Source organism: Squalius cephalus (genome assembly GCF_949319135.1).
Source record: "Squalius cephalus genome assembly, chromosome: 8".
NCBI classification, from domain to species: Eukaryota; Metazoa; Chordata; class Actinopteri; order Cypriniformes; family Leuciscidae; genus Squalius; species Squalius cephalus.
In genome coordinates, this window is record NC_137129.1 from 15575270 (window position 1) to 15593125 (window position 17856).

The 17856-nt window shown below is 38.5% G+C and overlaps 1 protein-coding gene across 1 annotated transcript in view; it reads right to left on the reverse strand.

The window, feature by feature from the left end:
* Positions 1-17856, reverse strand: part of ctdp1 (CTD (carboxy-terminal domain, RNA polymerase II, polypeptide A) phosphatase, subunit 1) — a 96974-nt gene that overhangs the window by 72659 nt on the left and 6459 nt on the right. Inside the window, exons 5-9 of the mRNA XM_079880052.1 lie at positions 17672-17822; positions 16516-16606; positions 10503-10669; positions 8742-9683; positions 955-1096 (exon numbers count right to left, since the gene is read on the reverse strand). Of these exons, the coding sequence (XP_079736178.1) occupies positions 955-1096; positions 8742-9683; positions 10503-10669; positions 16516-16606; positions 17672-17822 (1493 nt within the window). The remainder of the gene's footprint in view (positions 1-954; positions 1097-8741; positions 9684-10502; positions 10670-16515; positions 16607-17671; positions 17823-17856) is intronic.

Below are 17856 nucleotides of genomic sequence, written 5' to 3' on the forward strand. Positions count from 1 at the left end.
TTAAATTAATAAACAATAGTAATAATAATGTCAAATTAAATAAAATAAAAAAACGTATAAGGGTTAAGTGGATGGGTTACATAAAAATAGGTTACTTTATATCTTAAGTGGAACACAAAAGGAGAAGTTTTGAAAAATATTAAAAATGAAGTGAGTGAGGACAGATGCTCCCATGGTAAAAAAAAAAAAAAAAAAGCACCATAAAGGCACATTCGCACCAATAACAATAACTATATTAGTGTCCACGTCAATGGACAATAATTTTCTGTTTATTATAAGCGTGAGCTGCATTTATGTCATTTTGATGTTTAAATGCTCAAACTCTTTAAAATTAATTAAACTTAATTTTTATTGTCCATCAGCTAGGGAAAAACTGGTCAAAGTGATTCCAATGATACTATTCCTCTGTGTGTCATTATCATTATAGTTGTGGTGGACTTCTCTGTTCTCATTGAATTAGAATAATTATTAAAACTTTATAGTTATAGTTATCATTCTTGTTGCGCATGGCCTTTAAAGGTAACAAAAGTATTTCATATCAATAGTTCAGTTGTGTGCTATATTTTGTGTGCCATTTGATGACTTTGTGAGAACAAACAGACGCTTGACAGTCGTGGTGACAATTCACTTTCCATTGACATCCTTTTGTGCGCCACGAGGGAAATTCGTGTGCATTTGGAACAAAATGAGGGCCATTTTTAACTCAATAATTTAAAATTCTTTAATACTGCAAAAGTCAGTAAACACTGAAAGTTCTCTTAGCAAATGTGAGAAGTTCAGTGTTTCATATTCTATGTATGAGAGTTGCAGTTCAGCGAGTGCAAAACACAATGAAAATACAGATAAAATGGAATGTTGTTGTTGCAGTCTTAATACTGCAAGGCCCATTGAACAAAGGATAAAAGAAAAGCAAGAAAGACAGAGGCGAAGGGAAGGACTGCAAGAGATAAATACCTGTGAGATTTGTTATAGTCCTCTTTGAGAGGAAAGAGTTGCTCCTCTACTCGCTCCCAGCGCTCCAAGCAGCCCCACAACCAGTCAGGATTTACCACATGAAGATGTTTAAAGTCCTGAGCTTGACGAACTTTCTCTGTACCTAGACAGAGACACACACATATAGAAACTGAGATAAACAACACCACACTTTCAATGTGCAAGTTTCTTGCCAGTGTCTCTCACTCCACTATCAGCTGAGAGGAATGTATAGTGCCACAGGCAAAAGAAAACTACCATATGAATTGAACGTGTTGAGAAAAGACAAAAAGTTGACCATACTGGCTATCAAAAATACAGTAATAATTTGTCAAATTAAAAAAAAACTAAACCTTTGGAATCGAGAACTGATGTGATTCTCGAATTGATCTGTACGTACGATACAACAGTAGACAAGTGGAATGAGTAACATGCTTCTCTAGACAGCGACTAACAGCGGTAACTAAATTGGCACAGCCATATTATTATATATTACAGTCATATATTAATACATCAAACTACTGTCTTATATTGCTGCCATTTTATAAAAGAATACAGTACTGTTCAAAAGTTTGGTTAGAAAGATTAAAAAAACATTATTGCAAGGACACATTAAAATGACCACAGTAAAGTTACAGTAAAAACATGCAACAAACGATTTCTTTTTCAAATAAATGCTATGTTTATCTTTCCATTCATCAATCATGAATTATGAATCAGGCACAAAATCACTCTCACGGACTGAGCCATTTTCAAAAAATAAATAAAAACACATCTTTTTCGTCAGCACCTGGCCAATTAATACTAGCACTTACCTTTTCTATTCTATTAGCTTTGTTTTTCTAATAAAAAATAAAATTAAAAAAGTGTACTGTGCTAACTGAGACTTGTTACAGCACTTGCACACTGTTGCCCTCTTGCTGGTCTGATTGCTTCTATTGTTCTCATTTGTAAGTCCCTTTGGATAAAAGCGTCTTCTAAATGATTAAATGTAAATGAAAAAAATTATTTAAGCAGCAAATCAGCATAATTTCTTAAGGATCATGTTACACTGAAGACTGGAGTAATTTCAGCATCGTCATCACAAGAATAATTTACATTTTAAATGACATTTAAATAGAAAACTTATTTTAAATTGTAGTAATATTTCAGAATCGTAATGGGTCTCATTCACTAAACATGCAAACGCACAAATTTGGTGTGAAATCTGCATACCAACGTTATCATGAACAAATGATTCAAAAACGTTCGTACTAAAATCTATCCTAAACTTACGCAAAATGTACGCAATTTCATCTTAAATATATTCCATCATATACTGTGAAAGAGTAAGAAAAGCTGCGTTATAGCTTCAGCTGTGAGCTTTCTCTGAATAAAGCAGCAGACATACGCAGATATTTGAATCTGGGTCTGTATAAAATATGAAAGCCCTTATATGGAAATGTTTTGGGTGTGTTTTATGCAAACGAATAAACTCAAGCATGCGGCCGCTCATTTAGAATACTTTTGAATTGTAGTGTATAATTTAATGAAAGTTTATAAAATATCTGCAATAAAAAAACTTTTTTTTTATCAGAGAATCAAGACTTGACATTTGAAAACACAACAGCATTAAAACTTTCTACAATAGCTTTTATGATGGAATTGAATTATCTAAACCCAGCAGCAAAAACATCTTGATGAAGTGATTGGGTTCATAAAGTATTATTATATTACAGGAGATTTGTATAGATTTTATTGTTTTCAATCTCCTTGCATTTTGATGCAATTTAATGCATTAAATTGAAAATGCAATCAGAGTGTTTTGAGCATGTGATGAGTAAAGAACAGTTACACAATTCTACCTCTGCCTGCTGTCAAGATCTATGCATACATATTTTCAAACACCACTAATCATGTTGGTCCAAATAGGACATGAATAAAATCTGCTCACATCCACCTACTGACTTTCATTATGGAACGTCCTGTTTCGCAGCTCTTGTCTGAATTGATCATGTGTGAAGTTGTGTCTGTAAAAGCGAGGGATTAGAAAGCGGGAAGGACATCCACGCAATTACACAATCCAGCCACCAGACAAATAATTTGGCATCAAAGGCTGAGATCTGTAAAAAGCTGTAAAAAAAAAAATACAGTACAGGGAGAGAAAATTTGGCAGCTCTTCGCTTCTTTTTTCTCCCGTATGGCTTTGTGGATTTCCTTCCACTTTTCCTCTCATTAGCTGTTCAACATTTAAACTGTCTTGCGGTCGCTGTGTTTGGCAGAGCTGAGGCTGCTGTCGGACAAATGCGAGGGGGGATGTAACAGTTTAATATGGCAGTGTGGTGACATTGGAGTGTGGAAATGTTTGCTTAATGCTTAATGATGACCAATTAGACAGCACTCAACAGTAATTACATTTGCACTTGATCGTCCAAGTGTGTGTCTCAGTGTGTGTGTGTGTGGGCTTTTTCGGGGGTGGATAGTGTCAAGATGAGCACAGAGGAACATTAAACTCATTTGAGTTTGAATAAATAAAGTTCATGAAGCTCCAAGACTGTGTGTCAGACTTGATGTTGACCTTCGGCTAATTCCCGTCCTGTTATTTACAGTTTAAAGTGAAACAGCAGGTTATGTCATCTAGAAGCCAGAGAAGAGGATGACGGTAAAATAATAAAGCATCATAAACTGCTTGATCTGCATGATGCATAATTCAATAGATATGTGTACATCCAAAGTTGCGAAGAAGAATATCGCATAATAAAGCACCGTTTCAATTCCACGTGTCCAAGAAAACAATCTTCACTTCTGTGAGACAACGGGTCTTCACAGGCCCGCTGTCCGGCAAAAAAAATTGGGTTCGCAAAAAAAAAAAAAGAAAAAAAGAAGAAAAAAAAGAAAAAATTATGGCAATACTCACAGTGATGTTGGTATATACAGTGTGACCTGGGAGGACCATCTTCTACACCTCAAAAAGACCCTGAGCAAGATTCAAGAGGCTGGGCTGTCTTTAAACGTGGCTAAATGTGAGTGGGCGAAGTCAGAGATCAACTACCTTGGTTACCACCTGGGAAATGGAGAGCTAAAACCTCAAGTGGACAAGGTAGAAGCTGTTCGATGCAGCCCAAGACCGAAGACAAAGAAGGAAGTCCGATCCTAGGATACTGGCGCAAAGCGTAAGTAATAAAAATAATAAACATTTGCTGCAACCAGGAAAGGTTGTGAATCTTTTTAAATGACTTGCACCTCGGAGCATGTAGATGAAACGCAATAAAAACACTGTCGTGTTTGTGAAGGCAATCATGAGAAAAACGAGTATGACGAGAAACGTAATTATACCAATTTTTGTTGCACATCCAGGAATTTATTTAGTAGACGTGTTTCTGTTGTAGTTTATGTACGTTTTCTTACCGAATAAAAAATAATATCCGAATAATAATAATATAATATTTTATGTGCATCTTGACCTTTCCACCCAGTGTTTTTTATGCAATACTTTAAAATTAATTCACAATAAAATATGTGGATTGAAACATCTTTTGTCATTAGCAATTTTTCTTGTTGCTAATGACAAATAAGACAAAGAACAAAAATCTTTCGAAATCTAGTTTAAAACATGTATACATACAGCCTTGGAATTTTTCATCTTTGTTTCATATAGTTTTTTAACTTTAATTTTCAATAAAAACTTCTAATCAAATGAATGACAACATGTCATGTGGTTTAATTTAACTATCAAGTAAAAAGTAAAGTTTTCAGTAAGTAAGAAAATGTTGCACGACATGACTTTTTTTTTATTTAATTATAATAATTCAAAAGAATTATTTATTTATTTAGCAAATAATTGTTAAAGATTATTCCAAACTACTTTTTATCTTTTCAAGAATTTAGATTTTTTTGTCGCCCAAACATATAAAAACTTATTTAAACTTTATAGAAGTGAATAAAAACTGTGCATCATGTCATTGATCCATATCATAGTGCAAACAAACTAGATGGACTGTATAGTCATGATTGTAGGGGTGTAACAATACCCTCGTCACGATTCGATACATATCACGATAGTAAACTCACGATACAATATTATTGCGATACTCCAAGACATATAGTAGAAGGTTAACAAAAAATGTACTGTTGATTAAAATGCTAAATTTGGTGTTTATTAGTGGAAATGAATAAGCTTGGACTTGGTGCTGGTAACCCAATGCACAGGACAATAGTGACACCAGAATACAAATATTCATGATTCTGAAGCTAAAAATACAGAATTATTTTTAGACAAATATGCTTGCACTCTGTCACTGACAAAGATATATTAAAAATAATGTAGACCACTTTTTACTGGTAACATAAGACATTTGGCATTATATGGACTAGAGATGCGCGGATGGGCTATTATTTCATCCGCAACCGCATCACAAAACTCATCATCCGTCCGCACCAACGTTTTGACCAATTTTCAAAACCGCACCCGCCCGCCATCCGCTGATTGGTGTATACATATATTTTTCATTTGATTGGTTCAACCGCCCGCCACCCGCCCGAATTTAATTAAAATATTATATTTCGTCAAGTCATCCGCCCGATCCGCGGTTTATCCGCGGAGTCCGCGGCTGTAACCGCCAACCGCGCATCTCTAATATGGACCCACAAACACTCCCCCATTGCATTATTATACACATTATATTCAACATTAGGCTATATGTAGTAGTTTAATGTAGTACTACTGACACTAAAACTCTGCCAACTTTAATTTTTTCTCACAGTAATTTTCATTTTGGGTGAACTATCCACAATACATAGTTGCATTTTTGTATTGCGATATATTTTGACACCATATATTGTTAGGTTACACCCCTACATGATTGTCAATGTCTCATTCGAACATCCTCACGGACACACAAAATTAAAATTGTGGCGTGCATATAAAAGAAAGCCATTGTGCTACTGTTGGAAATGTTTTGTATGGAAAAGAAAAGGAGCCTCTGCAGTCAGTCATGACTTGACAAAAGAGGGCATCATAGTAACAGCTATGATCTCTCTAATGGTGCTGTGGTACACCTGGACTGATAAAGGACTGTACAGGAACTGTCATTCAAATCCTGTGCTATAAACATCAGATTCAGGTGAGAAAGGTGAGAACTGACTACTTTTTTTCTCTTACAGATAATGAGCAATTAGAGAGAAACAAACAAAGCGCTAATCATTTCACTATGCCAATCATTTGTGCTGACCTCTCTGATTAGCACAGAGTTGAGACAAAGTTCATCTCCACTGCTTATGACACAATGCACCAATCAAGCGAGTCAGATATATCTCTGAAAAAATTACCAATCAACACCTCTATGAGATCTGCTCATCACATTAACAAAAGGATCAAAATAAAGCACAACTTCACAGAGAGCACTGTGCGTTTAAATATAACACAGATATGAGTAAGCAGACAAACCTGTCAAAAACATCTTTTTTTGAGGACTGTGATCAAACCCTTTTGAAAAACTGCAATTAAATGTCTACTTATCAGTAAGACGTGTCTGATCGGTGTCTAGTGAACAGCTTAATTACAGGACATTGGAGCTGCATGACTTAATAATTGTAATCTAATTGTGATTCTTCTGATAAAAATTGAGATTACAATTAAAAATGTGCTGTTTGTTTGAAGGGCTGCACAAGTTGGCCAAACATTGTATGATGATATATATAATATGCATAGGCCTATACTAACTATAATATAATAATAATTCTAATAATTTTACAGTACAAACTGTAAAATTACCATACTGAAATTTACGGCTGTTAATTTTCAAACATTAAATCTTTGATTTTGGCAGAAAACCTTAAGTGCTTCTCATTACAAGTATGGGAAGATGGTCGGCGCATGCTCGACGGCCCGAACTGCACGTTAAAATGCATGTTATAGCGACCAAAACTCAGATGCAGAGTTGAGGCTCGTGTGGAGCAACATTTATTGTGAACTGAGCGGCTGAGATCAACACTGGATCATGAGCGGCACGCGTGAAAATGAACAGAATCACGCTTTGCTCTGAAACACGCAGCACATATCTTTATATTTATTTAATTAACACAGCCTTTGAGATTTGATAATCGCAATAGACCATAACCCCAATTTTGGTTTTATTTGGATTAATCATGAAGCCCTTCAGGACTTACCTAAGGCCAACTAGTTGTTCATATAACCCACTGACTAGCAGTGCTAGGTAGACTACTTACTAATTGTAGTCAGTTACTGATACCAAATTACATGACAAAAAATGGTATTAGTAACATAATCCATTCCATTACATATTTAAGGTAATATAATTTGACTACTTTCTGTATAGTTTTAGATGACTTTTGACCAAACTCATTTATCACATTGATTTGAATAGGATAATTTTCTACCATAATGATATAAAATACAAAGATAAAGAAAATATATTACATTCTTTGTTATCTACTACATAAAGTGCCATTAAATATTACATCACATTAGGGTTTCCCACAAAGGGGTTCATGATGTAACTGCAAGAAAGCAATCAAAGCATAAAAAATAAAAAAATAAAAAAATAAAGAACATAAATATTTTATGTTTACCTGCATGTCATGTGACCATTAACCAACATCAGTGGACCGTGAACTTTATTTTATTCTTTTATTAATTTTATTAATGACCTAACTTGTTAACTTAAAATCTCAGTGGGTACTTCGTGTAAATATATTAGGTCAAAGAGGTTCAGCTGACAAAAAAGTTGGTGAATGCCTGCATTGCATGCAAATATGAAATGATGTGAATTTGTACATTTTAATGTGTTTGAAAGACAAAAGTCTTCCTAAGACTGTAAACATGGCTAAATGACTCTCTGAGTAATAATTTAAATAATAATGAATGTGCTCGTTAAGCGCTGATTAGATATGCAGTGTTGAGAAAACACTTCTTAAAAGTGAAAAGATTTCTGTGGATCTCAGTTTTCAGCGATAGGCTCATGACTAGTGGCTGGTCTGTGTATGAAATTCCACAAACCTGGAAGACCTTCTGAATCTGAACCAATACAAGTAGTAGGCTTGTTTAGAAAGGAAAATGGAAAAGATAACAAATAAATAAATAGTAGTATGGAGAATCAATAAATTATGAATAATTTACTGCCACTGTGAGAATAGCATGTAATCAATAAAAAAGTAACAGAAGTCTGATTTAGAAGTAGTAGTACAGAAGTATTTTAAAACGTAATCTAATGAGCATTTCACTGTCCAATGGTCATGCCTTAATGGTCAATTTCTAGTATTGCATCCTTCTCATGGGCATTTCACAATTTTTGAAACTTTTCAGTGTTAGTTAAATCTCTTTTTTGGCTTATTTTATCTGTAAAAGAAAACGTGCCAAATAATTCTGCACACCCGAATATAAGGCGTTTTTCATGTCCAGCCTACATGAACAAGTATATATCACTTATAATTATTAATGATTAAATACAAAATTAATAGTAGTTATTAAGATTAATGTGGTTTGGAATTGGCAAAATGTGCCTGGAAAAAAAATATGATCAGAAAATCAACGTACTGTAATTATAAGTACTTAATATTTAGAATCTGATTATGTAATCCAGATTACATGTAATCAGTTACTACCCAGCACTGCTGACTAGTCACTTTTGAAAATATCCCTTCTTTATCTCTGTTTTAAGCATGCGTGACTGTTAATATTTTCTTATACCTTCAGCTTCCACTCATTGTGACTGATAGCATTGATGAGACTTCAGATAGTCTACCAACAAACGAATCTAACAGTGACTCACCTGCACGTGCAGCAATAAGGTGGGTGGTGCGGTTAGGGTCTTTGGCATTGAGCACCAACGTCTTGCCAAGCTTGGCACCCAGTGCCTTGGCGTGATACCACTCTCTCGTGCGCTCCATTGGGTAGTTGGTGGGATACAGGCCGCTGAAAATGATCGTAGTGCCCTCCAGCGAGCGGCCTTTCAGTTCCGGAACGATTTTTCTAATGTCTGGAGGCTCTGAACTTTCTTTCCTAAGGAAGGCCTCATAGCGTGAGTAATACTCACTGTGAATTCGAACCAAAACCTCCTCCAAGTAAATGAGGTGGTCGTCCTGGTCAATGTCTTCATCTTCCTCATCATCCTCATCCTCCATACTATGATCTAAAGACTCCTCACCCATAGTGACACCTGACTGCTCACTGTTTTGAGACTCTGTTTCAACTTCCTTCTTGTCGGAACAGCCGTTGCCTAAATCACTGAGACCCTCGGGATCTGTTTCTGGGACATCATCCCCCTCTGTCCTCGGTTTGACCCCATCATCCTCTTTGCTTTTACACTCCTCTGTTTTTGTTTGTTTGGTTTTACCAGCATCCACTGGCTGTCCTTCGCCATCACTGTCAGATAATCCCATTTTACCCTCGCTTTCGCTGTCGCTCGAAAGGTCAAAATCCAGATCATTGGCAGTGGCGTCAGGGGCAGCGTTTGGGATGTCAGTCTCAACTGAGGTAGATGTCACACCTGAGCTGCCCTCCCCCTCAGTTTTCAAATTACACTTGTCATCTCTGCTCTCACTCTCCCCTGTGGGGTGAGTCCTCTCATTGGCTGAAGCTCCCTGAGTGGTGGTGGTAGAGGACAACTCCTCATGCCCAGTTTTTCTGTCTTTGCTGGATTTCCTGAGGCCGTTTCTCTGTTCCTCCTGTCCTGATGATTCCAAGTTCTCTGCAGGTCGCCCAGCCTGGCTACCTACAGCATGGTAACAGAAGTAATGCTTGGTTATTATTAATATAACAATTAGTTCTTTCAAACATTCGCTCTAGGGCTGCACCATGTTGGAAAAACTTTTTTTTCCTGAGATATATTGTCCAATATGAAAAAAAAAAAAAATTCACCAGATGACTTGAATAGTTTTGTTAAAAAAAAAAAAAATAAAAAAAAAAAAAAAAATATATATATATATATATATATATATATATATATATAAGTATATATATATATTTATTTATACTGGATTGATTGGCGTGATTTTTTATGGAAGTGAATCTGCATAGAAAATAATAAACAAATTACTCTAAAAATTTTACTATAAATTTGTTTTACTACAAATTACTATAAATTTATAAGCATAGATACAATAGAACCAGAAGAAAAAATATTTTCGATGAAATCAAAAGGGACAGAAAGCTTTCAGATTCCATCAAAAAGATCATTTGTGTTCCGATGATGAACGACAGACTTACGGGTTTGAAACGAAATGAGGGTGAGTAATTAATAACAGAATTTTCTTTTTTGGGTGAACTAATCCTTTAATAGAATGCTAATCAACATCAAACTCTACTGGAATCAATTGCATGTCGAGTCTCTTGTGCATTTCATATGAGCAGCACTACTTGTGTGCCGTGCAGAGTTGCTCTTTGAGATGCTCTTGTCACAAGTCACTTTAGGTTAGGATACGGTCTTAGAAGGTAGCCTATATAGACAAGACATTAGGGCAGGTCGCTTAGGCTAATTTGCAGTTCGCCGAGCTATAACGTTAAATAGAGTCACTGGGAAAATGAACATTACCTTTTTTGGCCATCTGGGCCTCTCGTGAGCCCGGTGGGGCGTTGATGTCACCGGTTCCCTGGAAGTAGATATATTTCTTCACTGTGATGAGGTTGGGGGCGAACTTCCACACATCCTCTCTATCGTCTATGATGCACACCATGGAGTCTCCACAGGGGAACAAATTTCTACAAAAGGCACACCAGTTTTTATACTGACATTTGTATATGCTCATATTTAGCAGCTGGTGGTCGGTTATGACTAAATGAACAGAACCCAGACAGTGCCAGCCTGCCAAGACCAAAATGTCAATGAGCATTTTATAACATTAACATAATACCAAAAATAGGGTGTCCAAAAACTGTTTGGATAATTAACTGCTCTCAAGGTGATTTCTAGTGGATATATGAATTCAGTTCTTCTCAAGTTTACACAGAACCACAGGTGTAGAGAATGACATTAACCAATGTGACCCTGGACCACAAAACCAGTCACATGGGTCAATTTATTTTAAATCGAGATTTATATATCATCTGGAAGCTGAATGCATTGATGTATGGTTGTTAGGATAGGACAATATTTGGCCGAGATACAACTATTTGAAAATCTGGAATCTGAGGCAAACATTGAATCAATCGAAACATTGAGAAAATCGCCTTTAAAGTCGCATTCACTCACAAAAAAAATGTTTTATATATTTATGGTAGGAAATGTACAAAATATCTTCATGGAACATGATCTTTACTTAATATCCTAATGATTTTTGGCATAAAAGAAAAATCGATAATTTTGACCCATACAATGTTTTGTTGGCTATTGCCACAAATATACCCATGTGACTTGTGACTGTTTTTGTGATCCAGGGTCACTAATGTTAAATAACGTTTGACAAACACAAACTGTCCCAATGCACTGGAAAATTATTTTTGTGCAGTCTCCCCTTCAAATAAATACCTTGATAATTTGTTATTCAGACATCTTGAAGTATCTTGAGCATCCAAACACATTTGGGGCCACTGGGTATGCACCGTAATGAGTATAGATTTATCTGTAAATGTCTGGTACATCTAAACAGCCCCTGGCTCATCCGCCTTCCCGTGGGCTCACCACCTACAGGAGGGACCGTAAGGGGCCGGTGCTTAGAGGATCGGGTGGCAGTCGAAGGCGGGGGCCTCGACAACCCGATCCCTGGACACGAAAACTAGCTCTAGGGACGTGGAACGTCACCTCGCTGGTGGGGAAGGAGCCTGAGATTGTGCGTGAGGTTGAGAGGTTCCGACTAGAGATAGACGGGATCACCTCTACGCACAGCTTTGGCTCTGGAACCACACTCCTTGAGAGAGGCTGGACTCTTCACCACTCTGGAGTTGCCCATGGTGAGAGGCGGCGGGCTGGTGTGGGTTTGCTTATAGGCCCCCAGCTTAGCCGCCATGTGTTGGAGTTTACCCCGGTGAACGAGAGGGTCGTTCTAACTTCTAACTGTTCTAACCGTTCTAACTGAACCCGAGCGGTGTTCAGTTATTGGACTTATGTGCTAGTTACAGTTTGTCCATAACGAACACCATGTTCAAGCATAAGGGTGTCCATCAGTGCACGTGGCACCAGGACACCCTAGGCCGTAGGTCGATGATCGACTTTGTGGTCGTTTCATCTGACCTCCGGCCGTATGTCTTGGACACTCGGGTGAAGAGAGGGGCGGAGCTGTCAACTGATCACCACCTGGTGGTAAGTTGGAGCCGATGGCGGGGGAGGAAGCTGGACAGTGCCCTACCAACGCTGTCTACAGTGGAGGTGGGAAGCTGTTGACCTCAACTGGGGATGTCGTTGGACGGTGGAAGGAATACTCCTCAATCCCGCCGTCACGTCTTCCATTGAGGAAGCAGAGGCTGAGGGCTCAGAGGTGGACTCGTCCATCACCCGGGCTGAAGTCACCGAGGTAGTCAAGAAACTCCTCGGTGGCAAGGCACCGGGGGTGGATGAGATCCGAAGCAGGAGCTTGGTTCGCATTGCCGGCAGTAAGTCAGACTTCTTCCCGGTGCATGTTGGACTCCGGCAGGGCTGCCCTTTGTCGCCGGTTCTGTTCATAATTTTTATGGACAGAATTTCTAGGCGCAGCCAGGGGCCGGAGGGTGTCAGGTTTGGGGACCACGTGATCTCATCTCTGCTCTTTGCAGGATGATGTTGTCATGCTGGCCCCATCAGACCAGGACCTTCAGCATGCACTGGGACGGTTTGCAGCCGAGTGTGAAGCAGCTGGGATGAGAATCAGCACCTCCAAATCCGAGGCCATGGTCCTCAGTCGGAAAAGGGTGGCTTGCCCACTTCAGGTTGGTGGAGAGTTCCTGCCTCAAGTGGAGGAGTTTAAATATCTTGGGGTTTTATTCACGAGTGAGGGAAGGATGGAACGGGAGATTGACAGATGGATCGGTGCTGCTTCTGCAGTAATGCGGTCGATGTACCGGTCTGTCGTGGTGAAGAAAGAGCTGAGCCGTAAGGCGAAGCTCTCGATTTACCGGTCAATCTACGTTCCTACTCTCACCTATGGTCATGAGCTGTGGGTCATGACCGAAAGGACAAGATCCCGGATACAGGCGGCCGAAATGAGCTTTCTCTGTAGGGTGGCTGGGCGATCCCTTAGAGATAGGGACGCTCGGTCACTCGGGAGGAGCTCAGAGTAGAGCCGCTGCTCCTCCACATCGAGAGGGGCCAGCTGAGGTGGCTCGGGCATCTGTTCCGGATGCCTCCTGGACGCCTTCCCGGGAAGGTGTTCCGGGTGCGTCCCACTGGGAGGAGACCCCAGGGAAGACCTAGGACACGCTGGAGGGACTATGTCTCCCGGCTGGCCTGGGAACGCCTCGGTGTCCCCCCGGAAGAGCTAGAGGAAGTGTCAAGGGAGAGGGAAGTCTGGGCATCTCTGCTTAGACTGCTGCCCCCGTGACCCGGCCCCAGATAAGCGGAAGAAGATGGTATGGTATGGTATGGACATCTTGAAGTATCTTGAGCTAGAGTCCTGCACGGGTTCGGGTACCCGCAAATTTTGCTCAAACGGGTGAAAAATATCCAACTGTGTCGGATACGGGTGCGGGTCGGGTCGGACACGGGGGAAACACGGGTCTAAACACGGGTTTAAAACAATCACATGCAAACCTAAAAATATATGCATATTTTTAGGAACACATCTACAAAAATATGCCTGTATTTTAAGTTGATAAAATAATTTAAAAGCCACATCAGTTTATTTGTGCCCACGCGCGACGCCCTCCCAGGAATCTATAACGTTACCTATAGGCTACTTTCACTTTTAAAAATTCATCATGACATAACCGCGCACGCGATCTGCTTGCAGTCGTCGAGATGGATGCTGAGGAGTTGAAGAAAAGAATAGCTAGTGGAGATTGTAAAGTTGTCGACAATACATCATCAAAAATCTAGTCCAGTGTGTGGGAGAAATTTGGAGTTATCTGAAGAAAATATTGTGAAAGGCTTATTTGCTGCATGCATTTTCTTGTTGGATAGCCGCAAATGTGGAACTTCATCGCCGAGGAAGCACGCAGATAACTGTGGTAACAAACCAAGCAGTTCTATCGAACAGTATTTTTCAAATTTAACACTGTTAAGTATGTGTGGTGTGCAGGGCGTGTTTGATGTAGGCTAGACGAAATTGCGTGGCAGATATAGTGTTGTAGCCGCGTCTGTTCATTGGTAAAATGTGATAAAGCTACTCAGTTTTGTGGTAACGTTAGTTTTAGAAAAAACATGTTTTTCATGTACCGGCCTTTTTACAGCTTCGGCTGAAGTTGTCCTTGTGTTAATTGTCGTGTAATAACTTCTGTATGACCTGGCAATAAACATTTTTGTAATTGTGTCTATAATGTGATTGGCTAAACTTATTTTATTTCGGGTGCGGGTCGGGTGTCGGTTCTATTTGAAGCGGGTCGGGTCGGTGCGGATTTTAATTAGTGCTGCTGTCGGAAAACGGGTCGGATGCGGGTACGGGCGGGTGCGGGTTTACAAAATCGGACCCGTGCAGGACTCTGTCTTGAGCATCCAAACACATTTGTGGCCACTGGGTATGCACCGTAATGAGTATAGATTTATCTGTAAATGTCTGGTACATCTAAACAGCCCCTGAACATCTTTCTAACAGCTTGAGTTTTGAAATGGCAAACAACGCCATTCACACTAATAGAAGCATTGGGCTGCAGAGACTCGGCTTCTGTAGGTTTATCGACCTAAAGAAAGTAATCTGTGTGCAGTTGAAGTTTTTGTATGACACTGGCAGCTCTGTAAGACTGTTCTTCCTTCAAGGTCAGTATAAGAGCTCCGTATGAAACCCACACATATTAAGAGTCTGTCATGAGGAAAGTGAACTGGATTTCCTTCAGTGTAGTTAATGCATAAAACAAGAAAAAACAGACTGTGCCTGGAAGCCTTCAGATGTTTTTGTCATCAAAGCAGGATAATTCATGCTTTAATACTATGATATAATATTATAAATATTAGTATATGTATACATTCAATGATTAAAATGTTCAACATTCAGCTTACAAGGTTTACGGAGTGTTTCACCTCAAAAAAAAATAACATGAAGGATGTACATGAGAGATGGGATATATTTTCAGAAAGAAGGGAAAAAATACAGCTAAAAATGCCAGGTTCAAAAAATATATAATTCCTCTGAAATCGACATAAAGAAGATCATGTTGCATAAATGACTACATTGAGGTAGTCCTAAACGTGTTCAATGTTCTCCATATTCTTGGTCTATCACGCAGTGCCGAATGAATATAATGTGGGTGAAAAGCAGGGGTCTGCAAGACTGCACCTTATATCGGCGCTTGAAAGCAGTCTTAAGTTGAGTCAGCTGTTCTCTTCTGTGAACGTGCATTCGTGCAGAGAAGCTTTGTTCACACTGCTGGAGTCAAGAAAATAACTGGCAGCATTTTCACATGAGGTTGACTAAGCTTTATATTTAACAAGAAAACCTCTTTGGATGCTTGGCTTTTATAATTTAAGAAAGAAAGAAAGAAATAAAGAAAGAAAGAAAGAACGAACTTCCCTTACCTTGAGCAAACACCACTAATAACATCACAGCCCAAATCAAACACTAAAATCAAATCCCGTCCTAAAAACATTACTGTTTGGGGTTTGGGGTCTGTAAGATATTTGTTACACTTTATTTTAAGGTGTCCTTGTTACAGTGGAATTATACATTTAAGTACTGAGTAGTATTACTTAATTACATGTGATTACTATAGGGTTCGGGTTAGGATTATAGTTTGGTTTAGTGTTAGTTGAATGTAGTTATGCAAAATGTATAGTTATTGATATAGTAACTACATGTAACATATGTAACAAGAACACTAAAATAATGTGTTTCCGATATTTTAATGCTTTTGAAAGTCTCTTATGCTCAAAGGCTGCATTTATTTGATAGTGAAAACAGTAATACTGTGAAATAGTATTTCATTTATAAACTGTTTTCTATTTGAATATGCTTTAAAATGTAATTTATTCCTGTGATGACAAAGCTGAATTTACAGCATCATTACTCCAGTCTTCAGTGTCACATGACCCTTCAGAAATCATTCTAACATGCTGATTTGCTGCTCAAGAAACATTTATTGATCTTTTGTAACATATAAATGTCTTTACTGTCATTGTTGAACAATTTAATGCCTCCTTGCTGAATAAGTTTGGTAACACTTTATTTTAAGGTGATGTAGTTACATGTTGACTACATGTTCTTAGTATAGTAAATTATGCATAATTACAAGTAACTAACCCTAAACCAAACCCTAACCGTACCTCAATAGTGAGTACATGTAGTTAGTTAATATTACTCCGTACTTATTTAAGTACAACGTAACTAAATCACCTTCAAATAATGTGTAACCAAAAGTGAATTTCTTTCAAAGACAAACTTTTGAACGGTAGTGTAAATGAGTTGAATATGATGCTTCATATCAAGAAAGACAATGGAAGCTAAACTACTCCAGAAGTGTAAGACTGAAATGAGTGAAACATGTCTCACCTGAGGTTGCCGGTCTTAGAGTAGGGGTCGATGCATTCATCTCTAGACATGATCCGATGAGAGAAGAGTTTCTTTTCAGGGTCTAAAAAACCTTTTTTTAAAAGAGAAAACGTGGTATGAGTGAGAGAAAGAGAGAGGAAAGAATAAAGTGTAAATTAGAGCTGGAAGCAGAGCTATAAACACGGTGATTTCGCTCAGACCGCATTGAGACTATTTACAGCTGTAATAAAAGGAAAAACAGGAAAAATAAAACGAATCAATGCTTTTATGTTTTCAAAGGCGCAGTGCTGATAAGCTTTCAATCTTCTGTGTGTGCTTCCTACGTAAATCAAGACTTTAAATCAGAAAATTTGAGCCATTTCCTTTATTCTGTTTTATCTACTGATGTTGTGTCCACAACCAGACTACAGAATCTGGGTTTATGGGAAGTACTGATGCCAAGATGCCCAAAACTTGAGACCTCTTTAGGTCTCGTTCAAAAGGTGGTACATACACCTGAAGAGAAACCTCAGGGGATCTCCTGTGCCAAATAAAACCTGTAAAATTCGACCTGAACTAAAACCAGACTGTACACTCTCCAAGCACACCAACTACACGTCCCATAATAAAATCTCTGAACTAGATAAAAGAATGAATGCGTCACACATAACGATTGCCATTATAGCGTATAGGTTATATTATAGATGCCTATACAATGGAACATCAGTAAACAGATTTTGTTTATTGGTCATTAAGCAGATGCTTTTATCCAACGCAGTTAACGGGACACTGAATGCTTGCTGATGACACTTTTTCCGTGTTTGTTGCACTAAATATCCAAACACAGCAAACAATTTACTTATCCTCAAACTCAAAATACTGAGAATATGAACAAATGCTGCCACCTGGTGTCATAGTGAATTCAATCCTGCTCTCATAGACAATTCAATGTCTCACACAAACACTGTGAGTTATAAAACTGTTTTGCATGTTTACCATTCAAAATCCAAAAGTCTGATCGCATAGATAGATCGCTTGTTAACAAGCCGCATGAATTGAAGCATCATGTTTGTAGCACAAATTGAGCTGGACAAGTTCCACATCTAAGTTTAATACTTAGGGTTAGGGGTTTCTTTGCACTGAACCGTACAGCGTCCGTCACATCACAGTAATGTACCTGCAATGGTGTGAGCGTATAAACGGCTGCCAAAGGTGAAGACGTGCAGCTCATAGAGTTTGGCGATCTTTTCTAGAAAGTCTTTGCAGTGAGGCCGCAGTCGTGTATGAAGCATAGGCTCCCCTCGTCCTAGCTGGAAATGAAAGATTCCCTGGAAAAACAAAACAATGCAAAGCAGTTAGAGA